This window comes from Lactuca virosa, chromosome 4, assembly GCF_052849685.1.
Source record: "Lactuca virosa cultivar CGN04683 chromosome 4, Lactuca_virosa_CGN04683_v6, whole genome shotgun sequence".
Lineage (NCBI taxonomy): Eukaryota > Viridiplantae > Streptophyta > Magnoliopsida > Asterales > Asteraceae > Lactuca > Lactuca virosa.
The window spans coordinates 497,815,499-497,828,806 of NC_136429.1; the positions used below are offsets into that span (position 1 = coordinate 497,815,499).

General features: G+C 31.4%; 1 protein-coding gene across 1 annotated transcript; it reads left to right on the forward strand.

Moving 5' to 3' along the window:
• Positions 1-8,194: 8,194 nt before the first annotated feature.
• Positions 8,195-12,805, forward strand: LOC145109338 (agamous-like MADS-box protein MADS2). The gene is made up of 8 exons (XM_079046478.1): positions 8,195-8,683; positions 10,095-10,173; positions 10,478-10,542; positions 10,620-10,719; positions 11,072-11,113; positions 11,212-11,253; positions 11,360-11,517; positions 12,484-12,805. Exons 1-8 carry the CDS (start codon positions 8,499-8,501, stop codon positions 12,566-12,568), a joined length of 756 nt encoding a protein of 251 aa, XP_078902604.1. The 5' UTR covers positions 8,195-8,498; the 3' UTR covers positions 12,569-12,805.
• The last annotated feature ends 503 nt before the right edge of the window (positions 12,806-13,308 follow it).

The following is a 13,308-nucleotide window of genomic DNA, read 5'->3' on the forward strand; positions in this document are numbered from 1 at the left end:
CATTAGATGATTCCCAACTTTCTTTCGAAATAATGTGGGGTCAACTGATCCTTGTTTAAATTTCGACTGTTTTAAGAAACTGGTAAGAGTTGCATACCATGCTCTTGGTGATTGTTTTAACCCATAAACTGCTTTATCTAAAATGTATACATGATCACGATGCATTTCATTTACGAAACCTGGAGGTTGTTCAACGTAAACAGTTTCTTCAAGTTCACCATTGAGAAAAGCACATTTCACATCCATTTGATATACATCGAAATCCTTATGAGCTGCATAAGCTAAGAATATTCGAACAGCCTCGAGTCTTGCGACAAGGGCAAAGGTTTCTTCATAATCAATCCCTTCTTGTTACGAATATCCTTTTACAACTATTCGTGCTTTATCTCGTACAATATTTCCATCTTTGTCGGTTTTGTTTTTGAAAATCCATTTTAACCCGACAATCGAAACATTTTCAGGTTTTGGAATTAATCTCCATACCTTGTTTCTATCGAATTCAGCCAGTTCAGATTGCATAGCAACAACCCAATCTGAGTGTTCCATTGCAACCTTAACTGTTTTTGGTTCTATTTTCGAGATGAAAACATTGAACATGCAAAATTCTTGATGAGTATTTAATACCTCATTCTTTGCACGAATCTGAGCTCTTGTTAATACTCCATCTTGAGGATTTCCAATGACTTGATCTATCGGATGAGTCTTTGTCCATTTCTATAACAGTGGATATGTCGGATCAAATTCCAAAGGTGCATCTTCGTACATCTCTTCATTTTCAGATCCTGCAACAGAAATATCATCATTTAGATCATGAAAATCATCGTTTTGATTAAAATTTATTGTATCATTTTCCTCCTTAACACGATTATCATTTTGATGCTCCCCCTCAACTAGATGCTCCCCCTCAACAACTTCATCCATTCTCCCATTCTCCCCCTCGAAAGAATGCTCCCCCTCAACCAGAGTATTCGAATCCAAGTGCTCTCCTTCCACTGGATTATTATGCATACTTTCGCCAACTCCGGGAGAATTTGTTGTTGAATTAACATCTACAATATTTTGAGGAATTTCCAAGTCCTCAGAATGTTTCGAAGATTCAGAGTGATGATTATCATTCGCATGAACTTCAGCATCCACAGCCCTGTCAGGAATACCAAAAATTAAATCATAATCAAAATCAAATGAATTTGATTCTTCAGTTTCATCAGATGATTCATTAATAATTGGTTTTTGTTCAAATTGCTTTTCAACTTGTTTGACATAATAATCATCGAAAGTAAGATTGAATGGCTCTTCGACTTTTCTTGTCCGCTTATTTAACACTCTGTATGCAACCGAATTGTGCGAATATCCCAAAAATATGCCTTCGTCAGCTTTAGCTTGAAATTTTGAAAGGCTATCTTTAAGATTCATTATAAAACACCTGCAACCAAAAACATGAAAGAATTTGACATTAGGTTTTCGGTTATTGATAATTTCATACGGAGTGATATTAAATCGACGATGAATAAAAGATCGTTTTTGAGTGAAACATGCTGTCGAAACTGCTTCAGCCCATAGATATTGAGGAAGATTCGCATATGTCAACATAGTTCTCGCTGCTTCGCAAAGTGACCTATTTCGTCTTTTAACCACACCATTTTACTGAGGTGTATAGGGCGAAGAGAAGTTATGCGAAATTCCTTTTTCTGTTAAGTATGAATCCAACACTTTGTTCTTAAACTTAGATCCATTATCACTTTTGATCTTTCGAACATTTTTCTTCAGACTCATCTCAATCTTCTTAATAAACTCGATCATTGTTTGAGCAACCTCAGATTTTAACCTGAGAAAATATACCCAAGTAAATCTTGAAAAATCATCAACAATAACCAAAATGTACCGTTTCTTGTTGAGAGTTTCAACAGTCGATGGTCCACAAAGGTCAATGTGAAGAAGTTCCAACGGTTCCACAATTTTCGAATCTATCACAATTGGATGTCCTTTCCTGTGCTGTTTCCCTTGCTCACAAGCTGCACATAAAGTATCATTGTCAAATTTTAGTACAGGTAAACCTCGAACAAGATCATCAACAACCAATTTATTCAAATTTCAAAAGTTTAAATGCGATAAACGTCGATGCCATAACCAGCTGATTTCAGAGGAAGCTTTCGAAAGTAAGCACACTGAGGGTTTGCCGATTATTGGTTTGATATCAAGAGTAAACATGTCACCATGTCTTTTGGACTTGAGCAAAACTTCGTTAGTTTCAACATTCGAAATGATGTTGCCTTCTTCGTTAAACACCACTTGATTGCCAGTGCCCACAACAAGTTGTGAAACACTTATCAAGTTATGTTGAAGACCTTCGACATAAGCAACACGATTAACAGTGAACTTTCCATTCGTGACTTTGCCATAACCTTTCACCTGGAACTTATGATTATTGCCAAACTTCATAACTCCTGCATTTTCCAAGCTTTGAAAATCTATCAGATTTTCCTTTCGTCCTGTCATGTGACGTGAGCAACCACTATCGATATACCATTTCTCATCATATTGCTCGTCACATAGTACCTTCGTTGTCATTGGAGACTTATCAGCAGATTTTGACACAAAGCAACGGCCCTTGACCTCTTCGTCTGAATCTTCCTCCAGCTTCGCATACATTGCCCCATGCGTAGGATTACGCATTTCCTCATCATCGGAGCCCGAAGACCAGATTTGATATGTGCCATCATTCTCCTGTTCACCTTGAGCCACCAAAGACAAATTTTTCGCCTTCGTACGTACCTCTTCCAACCTCTCCACATAATACGCCTCATCCTTCACTCTATTCTTTTTCTCATTTTTCTTTCGAAGCATGCAATCATTTTCTAGATGATTGGCTCCATTGCAATAATGACAATCCATACCAGAATCTCCTTTCAATTTCTTCTCTTTCTTCTCCTCAGCACCCTTCCCATCATTCTTCTCATACTTCTTCTTCTCTTCTCCTGCAGACTTGTTCACGAAGCTTCCTTTTCCCTCACTTTGCTTCACCTTCGAATTAAACGGTTTCTTGAAAAACTTTTTGACTCTGTTGTTTGAGTAAAAAGCAATTGCCTCATCATCCGCATTCATGAGAAACCCCTCTTCATCATCAGAATCACCTTTTTCGATTGTTTCCTTTTCAGACACTTTAGAGACAAGTGCTAATGGACCTCCCAGACTTAGCTTCGACTCTTCTGCCATTTCGTTCACTTCACTTTCGTGAGTTTTCAGTTGATTGTACAAATCATTCAAAGAAGATGTGTCGAAACTCTGTTGATTTTTGACCATCATGCTAACACTCCTCCATTCTTGACGGAGTCCCATAACAAAGGTGAGATTGAATTCCATGGAAGACCTCGTGATTCCATAACGATTGCATTTGTAAATCAGCTCGTTCAGCCTATCATAGTAACTTTCAATCGTTTCACCGTCTTTTTGTTTGAAATCCTTCAATTCAATCAAACATTGCTTAACTGAATTGATTTTCGTCTTCTCGCTACCTTGAAACTTTTCTTTCAGATTATTCCAGATATCCTTTGCAGTTGTACAACTTCTGACATAGTTATACACAACTGGAGGCAATGCACCACGTAACTCCCTTATGCATCGTTTTTCAAGTTTCTTCATTCGAACATTTTAATCTTCCACACTCGTAGTACCAGACGACAATCCAATTGGTTGAAGATTCGTCGGAAGAGTAACATTCCCTGAGATGCACGACCAAAGCTCTTCATCGATTCCATTCAAGTAATCATGCATACGATCAGACCACTGATCATAGTATTCAGGAATGAGCATAGGAATCTTAGTTGAAGATCCTAGCAGATGAGAGTATGAAGTCATCGATTTGAGAATGAAGTTCGCCATTGATGTACGGAAGAAAATTTTTGAGACTTTTTGAGAAATTAAAGAAAATTTGAAAGCAAATTGCTGAATTGATCAGAAAAATGAAGTAGAATACTCGATTCAACAAATCAGTTGCAGAATCAAATCACAACTGAAGATCTAGAAAGCTTTTTCACGTCAAAAGATGCGGAACTTTTTGAACCAGAAATTTGATTCAAAAACCTTTTGAAACAGAGTGAAAATTAGATCTCAGATCATGATTCCTGCTCTGATACCAATTGATGAAGTGTGGAATCAAGTATGAATCAAATCAGAGTAATCAGAATATAGATTGAACACACGATGTAAATATGATCTGGTTTCAGCTCTATTATGCTTTCAATGTTACAGAGAGAAAATAGACAAGTTCATACAAAGACTCTTATCTAACTCTAAGTAATGTCACTATTTATAGGAAACATGAAAGCACACAAAAAATTACAAGGACTAAACAAGTACGCTTTGTTACATAAATTTCTTGTAAAATAAACTTATGACTTCGACATATTACAACAGGTCTTCGACCCTTACAGAAGTATGAAAATAAATACATGTTTTTAATTAATCAAAAGCAATCACACTGTTGTAAAAGAAATACAAAATAAATTGTATATAATTGTTTGAATGGTTATTGTACTTTTATAAGCTATCGATCATGAACGAACATGATGTGTATTATATTAACAACAAAATTTTTACGTGTTTTCTTATTTTTCAAAATATAATTTAATTTGTTTTGTATAAAAAATACCAATAAATTATTGCATTATATACAAATGATTATTAAAGTTAATTGTTTCTTCAAAAATCACCAACTCAATAATATGTACAAATACTATACTTTGTTAGTGTTTTCTGAACAAACGGTAAACTTTAATGGTTATATGCATGGTTCTAATTGGGTATGGGCAACACCCATACCCACCCATAACAATACCACGTCACCATCTTCTCCCCACAACGAGATTAAAGGATGGTGTTTAAGATGCATAACGGCGTTGAGAGAAGAAAAGCAGAGGAAGAGGAGAGAAAAAACGGGGCGTTGTCATCCGTCGTCGTTACAACGAGACTTATCTTAACGGGAGTTGGAGATGGTGTTTCCGATGTTATGCCGACGTTTCGGGTGTGCCACATCAGCCTTAACGCGGTTGTAGTGACCCATACCGCATGGTCTAAAAGGCGTGCAATGACACAAGTTCGTTAAGCGTGACATCAAAATTGCGTGTTAATGTGCGTCTTATCGTGTTATGGCGCAATTTTTTTTTTCAAAACGTGATTTTTTCTTATCGGACGTGAAAAAATTGATTTTTTGTTATTTTTTTTCATATTAAGTGTTGATATGACACTTTTAAAAAATTGATATATTTGATATAATTTTATAATTATACGATTTCATCTTTTTAAAAATATATAAAAATGTCAGTTCTCGAAAACATAATGACATATGGCTTGAGGCTTAACCTTACGGTCATATCATTGGAAAATTGGTTTATTTGTGTACAAGTATATAACTTATTGATATTTTTACACAAACAAAATTAAATAGTAATTTTATATGATGTTAAAGCTTTGTTATTCTTCTAAAAGTAAATTTTCCTTTGAAAATTAAGATGTTAAAAAAGAGGTAACTAGTCCTTTACTCCTTTATGAACTCATAACACGAAAAATCTCAAATTATGTTAAATATTGTAAACCTGTTAAAATATTTATGACAAGATAAAAATGTGATTCGATCATCATAGAAATAAAATAATAAAATAAGGAGGGCGAAATGACTGCACCTTTTGTTTGTCTTTCCCGGGGGGGGGCCTTTTTGAAAACTTTAAAACTATTATAATAATAATAATAGCTACGTGTTGGAATCTTATTGGATTTGATATAGTGGACGTTAATATCACTTACTGGCACAATACCACGTGTTGATATGACAAGTGCACAACGATTACACTGTATTTCCAATAACATACAACTTCAACCCTTCATTAATTTTGTACTTCTCATTTATTTCCCCCTTTTATATTAAAGCACATCTTTGCCCCCTGTAGAATCTCGATTTTTAACATTTTATCCTTTTTGTCCTGGATGTGGTATATTATATAATTCTTTTGGGACAGTAAACTGAACAGATATGACCACTGAAGACCAATGTCATAAAACACGATTGTACTACTCCGACCAAATTTGATATAAAAATTATAAACGGTTTACATTCTTTTTAAAGAAAATTACTATTATCAACCACAAGTGTTTGCATTTGGTTAAAAAAGGGAAATTACATCTGAAAATGTATTTTTTTTTTCAATTCATATATTAATGCATTTATAGTAGCATACAAGATAAGTTTATAATCTAATGATCAAATCTAACTATTTAAGCAGGTAAATCCAAATTACTAGGTGAAAAATATTGATTATTTAAATAGACCAAGTTAATTAGATGGTAATGGATCTATATCTCTTATAAAAGAGTTATAGAACACAAAATTTATTAAAATTTGAAAGACAATGGGTAGCTTAACAAAATTACAATCAGAAGTGTAAAAGTATATTTATGTTAAACCATGTTAATTAACATGTTAGTTTTTTAATGCACTAGACATTCTTATTATTTTAATTTTAAGCTAACTCTTCCACTTTCAAACACATTTTTTATAATATAATATTGTGTTACACTGAAAAAAAATCAAAAGATGTTTTAGAATTAATATATGTATTTTTTAAAAGGTAGTTTTTTACACAACAGACAAATATATTAGAAATAAAAAAGCAAATAGAAAGTTGGACAAAATTACAAAAAGTTTGAATTCAAAATATAAGATAACAGGACCTAAAACTAGCTAATACATAAGGTAAGCTGAAGGAGGCCAACCACCGTACACATCATCCCGGAAATCTCACGCGGTGATGATCTGGAGTCACATTCATGGCCTCATGTAGTCATGCGGAAGAAAGAAACCAATTGTGGGTATTTGAAAAAGCCATCATTAATGTGGAGTTTAAAAATCATCATACATATACAATGTTAAAATTATTTAAGTGTAATAATAGTTAAAAACTACATAGTTACATTGACATTATTCATAATATTATGAATGCAAAACTCATGGCTAAATAACATTCAAAGTGTATGGTTATTTATCTTAAACTACATTAATTTGTAAATTACGTTTACATTAAAAAATTGTAAACATATATATAAGCATTCCCTATTCTAGTTAATAAATATTTCTCTTGTCATAATGTTTTAAATTATATGTTTAACTTTTTAATAATGTATATTTATTAATATTTAAAATTACAAAATTCTATTTTTATCAACACCGGCATTCATCTTGTTTTTAAGTAACTAAAACCTTGTTCGACAACCCTTTTCAAAGCCATAAGCTAATAAATAATACTTTAGCAATTGTTCAAATTAGTTTTGATAAATAAAAACCCTTTCAAAAAAGTAAACTTTAATTATAGATATTAGATAATGTCAACTTTTTCATAGTTTGCAAACACAAAAGTAAGATTTATATGTTTTACTTTAAATTTAGGGTATCGACCTAATATAACACGTTCTTTGCACTTTGGTTCTAACGTTTAAAATGTGTAAATCTTAATTAAGGTTATGGTCTGAACCATAAATTTGCAATAAGACCTGTTAGTGTTGATGCTTAAGGGTGACAAAATACCATTTTTAATATAAATTATGAATCTGAATTATAATCCCATGTTACTATAAAAATCGTTTTATTAAATAGTTGACACAGACTATTATAAGATCAAATACAGAAATACTTCAACTTCATATAGTACATTATCTTAGGCTCTGTCGTTTTCACTGAAAACTCAGTGTACATGAAAATGATGATTATTTAAGGTAAGAAAATCATGATAGATTTTGAATTAAAAAGTTATAAAAAAAATGTAGATAGATATCTTAATGCTAAAAAGTTTTTTTTTTTATCAAATACTATAAAACTAACTTTTACAGCTTCAGTCCATAATATCATACAGCAAAAATTGTACGTATAAAAGCAAAAAAGTAAAATAATACAAATAATAACAATATATAGAAAAGAAATCCTATGATTTGGACCTGTCATGAGCCGACACGTGTGATACCTATTTAAGGTTGGTGACATATGTTGATGTATTTTATCTGTAAAAACTAATAATTCACCATTGACTCAACGACGCGCTCACCTCAATCACTTACTCTAACAAGCGTGTTAAACACGCGCTGTATTGCGAGTGGGATTCGTCCCCGTGAGATGATGCTTGCTTGTGTTTCTCAAATAGGTTAAAAAGCATGAAGCTTTGAAGATGCAAACAACACCAACCCTAAATTTCATTTCTGGGTATCAAATATGAAAGAAAAAAAGTCTTGAAAACCCTAAATAGAGAGAATCCGAGATTCAATCCACGACCCATCTCTGTTCGTGTGTGTGTTTTTTCTCAAAAATTTCAAGATTTTTTTTCTTGTATGATCTTGACGCAACATCACTACAAGTTTCTTTTTTTCTTTATTTCGACTTCAGTATTGATTTTGATTCGGTTTTGGGTGTTGAAGAACTTCAAGATTTGGGTTTCTTGTTGGTGAAATCTTGAAGAGATATGGGGAGGGGAAGAGTGGAACTGAAGAGGATCGAAAATAAGATAAATCGGCAGGTGACTTTTGCTAAAAGAAGAAATGGACTTCTGAAGAAAGCCTATGAACTCTCTGTTCTTTGTGATGCCGAAGTCGCTCTTATCATCTTTTCGAATCGTGGGAAACTTTATGAGTTCTGCAGCACCTCCAAGTACACATCTTTACTCTGTGTTTGTTTTTGTGTGTGTTTCTTTTTGCAGATCTGATGTGGGTTATACGTTTCTTGATGATCATGGATTTAGATTCTTTTAAGCTTTTTTAGTGATTTGATATAACACCCACAACTTGAATAACTAAATGGTTTGTGTTTTAACAAGTTTAAGGTTTTCTCTTTTCGAAATTTTATAGTTCAGGGTTGAAATTAGGTTTAGTAATCTAAGACTTGAGTAGATCTCATGTGTTTATGAAGTAAAAACAAGAAATTGGGAAGAATGGTACTTTTGATTTTGGTTTTTAATTGGAAATGAATTATCTTTCGGGTCTTGATTGATATGATCCAGTTTCGCAACAAAAGTAAGGCTTTTTTATATTTTAATGTGAGTTTTTTCGCATCAAAATCGATGAATCGTTGTTGTTTTTAAGAATCTAACTACATTTATCAATAGCAATCATCACCGATCTTTACCTTTTGTTAACGATCTTAATTTCGTTCTAAATCCTGTTCGTTTGATCGGTTTCTTTTTCGTTGTTGTGTAGAATTAATTGGTGGTTATTAGATTTTGTGGGGATTAGAGCTGAGAGTTCATTGAATTCATAGACTGAAGAACAAAATCTTTACCAAATTTTCTCTTGGAACCCTAATTTTCAGCACAATTTTCAAAGACAAAATCATCCAATCATAGATTTTGTTTTGTCCTTTTCTCATTTCAAATCAATGTAACATGCTTTTTGGATTTGGGAATTAATAAGATGATTTAGCATATAAAAATCTTTGATCATTCTAATAAACCCTAGCTACTCGATCACTACCCACTTTATCTAGTTCATGATCATGGCTAGTGGACTTTTTCTCTTTTATATTATTTTAAAATTTTCCCCTATTTATAGAGACTAGAGTTGTGTATACTGTTTAGTAAAAAACGTGACTGATTGAATCATGGGTTTTGAACTTTTGATATTGAAGAGTCGAATCGATACGTACACACTTTATTTTATTTCAAGTTTGACAAATACAAATATGTTAATATTAGAAGATGCAAGTTAGATTAGAAGGTTTAATGGCATTGCATTAAATAAAACATGGATCTTATATGTCTTAAAAAGGTATGATATTTAGATGATCATAATTTTGTGTTTTTGCAATGATATGATGGATCATGTCCTATATACTATAATAAACATTTGAAACAACATGAACCAATGGATCTTTATAGGACAAAAATCCATAAAAGTGAATAATTATTTACGACTTTTCATGTCTTAAAGTGAGTTAATTTCAAGAATCGAATGACTTCACCCTTCGATTAGAAACTTAATTTTGATATACTCTTAGACCAATTTTAACATAAAATAAATGAACGCTAATGAGATATTTTCTTTGTTATAATTTTATTGTATCTCAGTATGCTCAAGATGCTCGAAAGGTATCAGAATTGCACTTATAGTTCAATGGAAGTGAACCGGACTGCTAATGATGCCGAGGTATATATTAAATTATTTTCTAATTCTATGAAAAACACAGTCAGTTATTTTGGATTAGCTGTCGTTGTAATCCTGTATTTAAATGTTTCTTAGCACTTTAACCATTTTTATTCTTTCGTTACTCTTAGCTAGTTCTTATGATATATATTTTGTTTTCGAATACTAAAAAGTTCATTTTATATTTGTGTTGTGAACGTTATTTTATATCATATCAATGGGATCCAGACGCGTATCTTTACTATATACACGTCTTTACTATATGCGACTCTCATATTCTAAATGGTTTATTCTTTTGATATTTTAGCAAAGCAGCTACAAGGAATACATGAAACTAAAAGCCAAATACGAGTCTCTACAACAATACCAAAGGTAATTAGTGTTTTTGTGACTATAGTAAAGATCTAATTTGTACTTATTTATTGAGGCTAACAACATTCTTATCATAGGCAACTATTTGGGGAAGATTTAGGGCCACTAAATCTAAAAGAACTCGAGCAACTCGAGCGCCAACTTGACTCCACTCTGAGGCAAATTCGTTCCATAAGGGTAAAAAGTCACAAAATCTTTTTTAAAATTTATCTTTAAAACTTCATAATCTTTGGGGATATTTGGATATGCAATCAAAAAGTGTTACGATTTCAAGAATCACATATAGTTAATTATTCGACTAAAAAACTAAGATATTTACAAAACTTTACATTTCATTTTAATAATCAGTTTTCTTACATCAATTCCTTAATTACATACTTCTCCAATTTCTAAAAACATCAAATATTTATGTTTGGTGAAATTTAAAGTTTCTTAATGGTTAAATCGGATCTATTTCCTTTACCCATATTTGGTATAATATTTTTGAAAATGTGTACAAATCTGTATGATCGTATGCTTAAAAATGCAGACTCAATCAATGTTGGATCGTCTTTCTGATCTTCAAGTAAAGGTATTGAACTTCTCGTCTTCAAGATTCAAATCGTCTTCAAAATAAAAAAAAAATATATTATATAATTACTTACAATTAAATCGATCATGAAATCACAGGAAAGGATGTGGCTTGAAGCTAATAAAGCTTTGCAGAATAAGGTATAAGAACATCCATGGATGAAAGTATTTACTATTTAATCATAATATAATCTAGAAACAATTGTTAGAGGAAAATAAGTAAATTTTTTTTTTTTTGTTCTTGTAGTTGGAAGAATTTTATGCAGAAAACCAAGCAGGGCCTTCATGGGCAGGAGGAGAAAATGGTAATTCATTTGCGCAACATCATCAACATCACCAGGATCAGCATCCTCAACCTCAGGGCTTCTTTCAGCCTCTAGACTGCAACTCTAATTTGCAAATGGGGTATTAATTCTTGACATCAAAATTACTAATTTGCCCAGTTTCCGATAAATTGAAATTAGATGTTTTGAGTATTATTTATTAAAAGTTTAGAAATTAAAAGGGTTAAACGCATAAATAACAAACCTATTCTCATTAAAAAAATTTAATTATACTATTCTTTTTAGTAATTCTATCCAATCGTATCGATATCAATAAATCAACCTAAATAAAAAAGCATTCAAAAACCAGATGTTAAGATTATATTTGTCCTACTGAGAAAAAAAATACAACGCTAGAAATTAGAATGTTGTAATAGAAAAATAAAAGTAGATGTTATAATACATAAGTAAATAATAAACATGATACTTTTATTTAGCATTTAGACTTTTGTTAAAATGAGAACTTGATGATAAAAGATATAACTAGTAAACAAATTAAATCGGAAATGAAATCGATTATGTTGTCACCTCATCTTTGATCTTTGATGATATATATATATATATATATATATATATATATATATATATATATATATATATATATATATATATATATATATATACTGGACGTCAACGTGGTTTTAAATAAAATAAGATTTTTTTTTCTGATGTTTAAGAAATTCAACATATTTATTGATCGATACTTTCATTAGAGAATGAGGATAATAATTATTTAATTAATGAATAATAATTAGATATTTACAAAAAAAAAAAAAAAAAAAAAAAAAGCACACTTGACATATCGAGAATAAGAAATTTTATATTTTCCAAAAAAAAAAAAATGAATTTTTATGTGAAATGGTAGGAGGGTGTGTGGGTTTCTGTAACAAAATGATTAAATTTATCAATAGTTACGTAGTTTTATATTTACATCATTACTTGCTTCTTAAAAAACCATGATTAAAGTGTATCTTTGACAATTTACATATAATTTCTACTTTGCGCTTGGGTTTATTTCTTTTTAATAAAAATCATAATTAATTTGCAGGTATAACACAATAGGTTCAAGCCAGATAGCAGCATCAACAAGTGGACAAAATGTCAATGGAATAGTGCCTGGATGGATGCTTTGAAAATGGATATCAGTTTGACTTTTGCCATTGACATGGTCAATGAAGCTCCATTAATCTGGTCAACCCTCTCGATCCTTTTTTGGTGATATAAAATCTACAATAAGCATGATCTATAATAATTTTGGCTGAATTATGTGTGATATGTAAGAACCTAGTACCATTGAAGAAACACAAAAAGGAACAACCTTTTTTCTTTTTTCTTTTTTAATTTACAAAGTTTTAAGTTTTTTGTGTGCATATTATAATTTCCCTAAACGTTGGATATGTTCTTTGTTCGTGTTTCCATCGGTTGTTTTAAAAAAGTAAATTTGGCATCATATTATCTTGTGATAGTTATTAAATAAATTGATGATCTTGGTTTTGTTACTGAAGGGTATTTAGACGTCATTGTTGTTACAGTTATAAAACAAATTGATGATTTTGGTTTGGGTATTGAAGGGCATTTTAAATATCTTTATAGTCTTATAGATAAACATTTGCACATCTAATGGCCATAAATTGGACTATCTTGGATGTCAAAAGGGTCATGTTAATTAGGCACTTTAGCGAAGCAAGATTTCAATCCTAATGTGTTGGGTATCATGAAATTTGTTCATGAATAATCCAATGAAATATGGCAATTATAAATTTTGGCACAAAACTGGAAATCCTTACTAGAATTGCGTAAAAGGTCTATTTGATAATAGATATTTCAATTTTCAAAGAGCCCTAAAATACTTATTAGTATAAGTACATATATA

What these genes read in the sequence shown, in the direction of transcription:
- LOC145109338 (XM_079046478.1), top strand. Translation starts at nt 8,499, where the DNA reads ATGGGGAGGGGAAGAGTGGAACTGAAGAGGATCGAAAATAAGATAAAT. An exon ending in GAGTTCTGCAGCACCTCCAA is followed by an intron (nt 8,684 to 10,094) that starts GTACACATCTTT and finishes ATTGTATCTCAG; the next exon opens with TATGCTCAAGATGCTCGAAA. An exon ending in AACTCTAATTTGCAAATGGG is followed by an intron (nt 11,518 to 12,483) that starts GTATTAATTCTT and finishes ATTAATTTGCAG; the next exon opens with GTATAACACAATAGGTTCAA.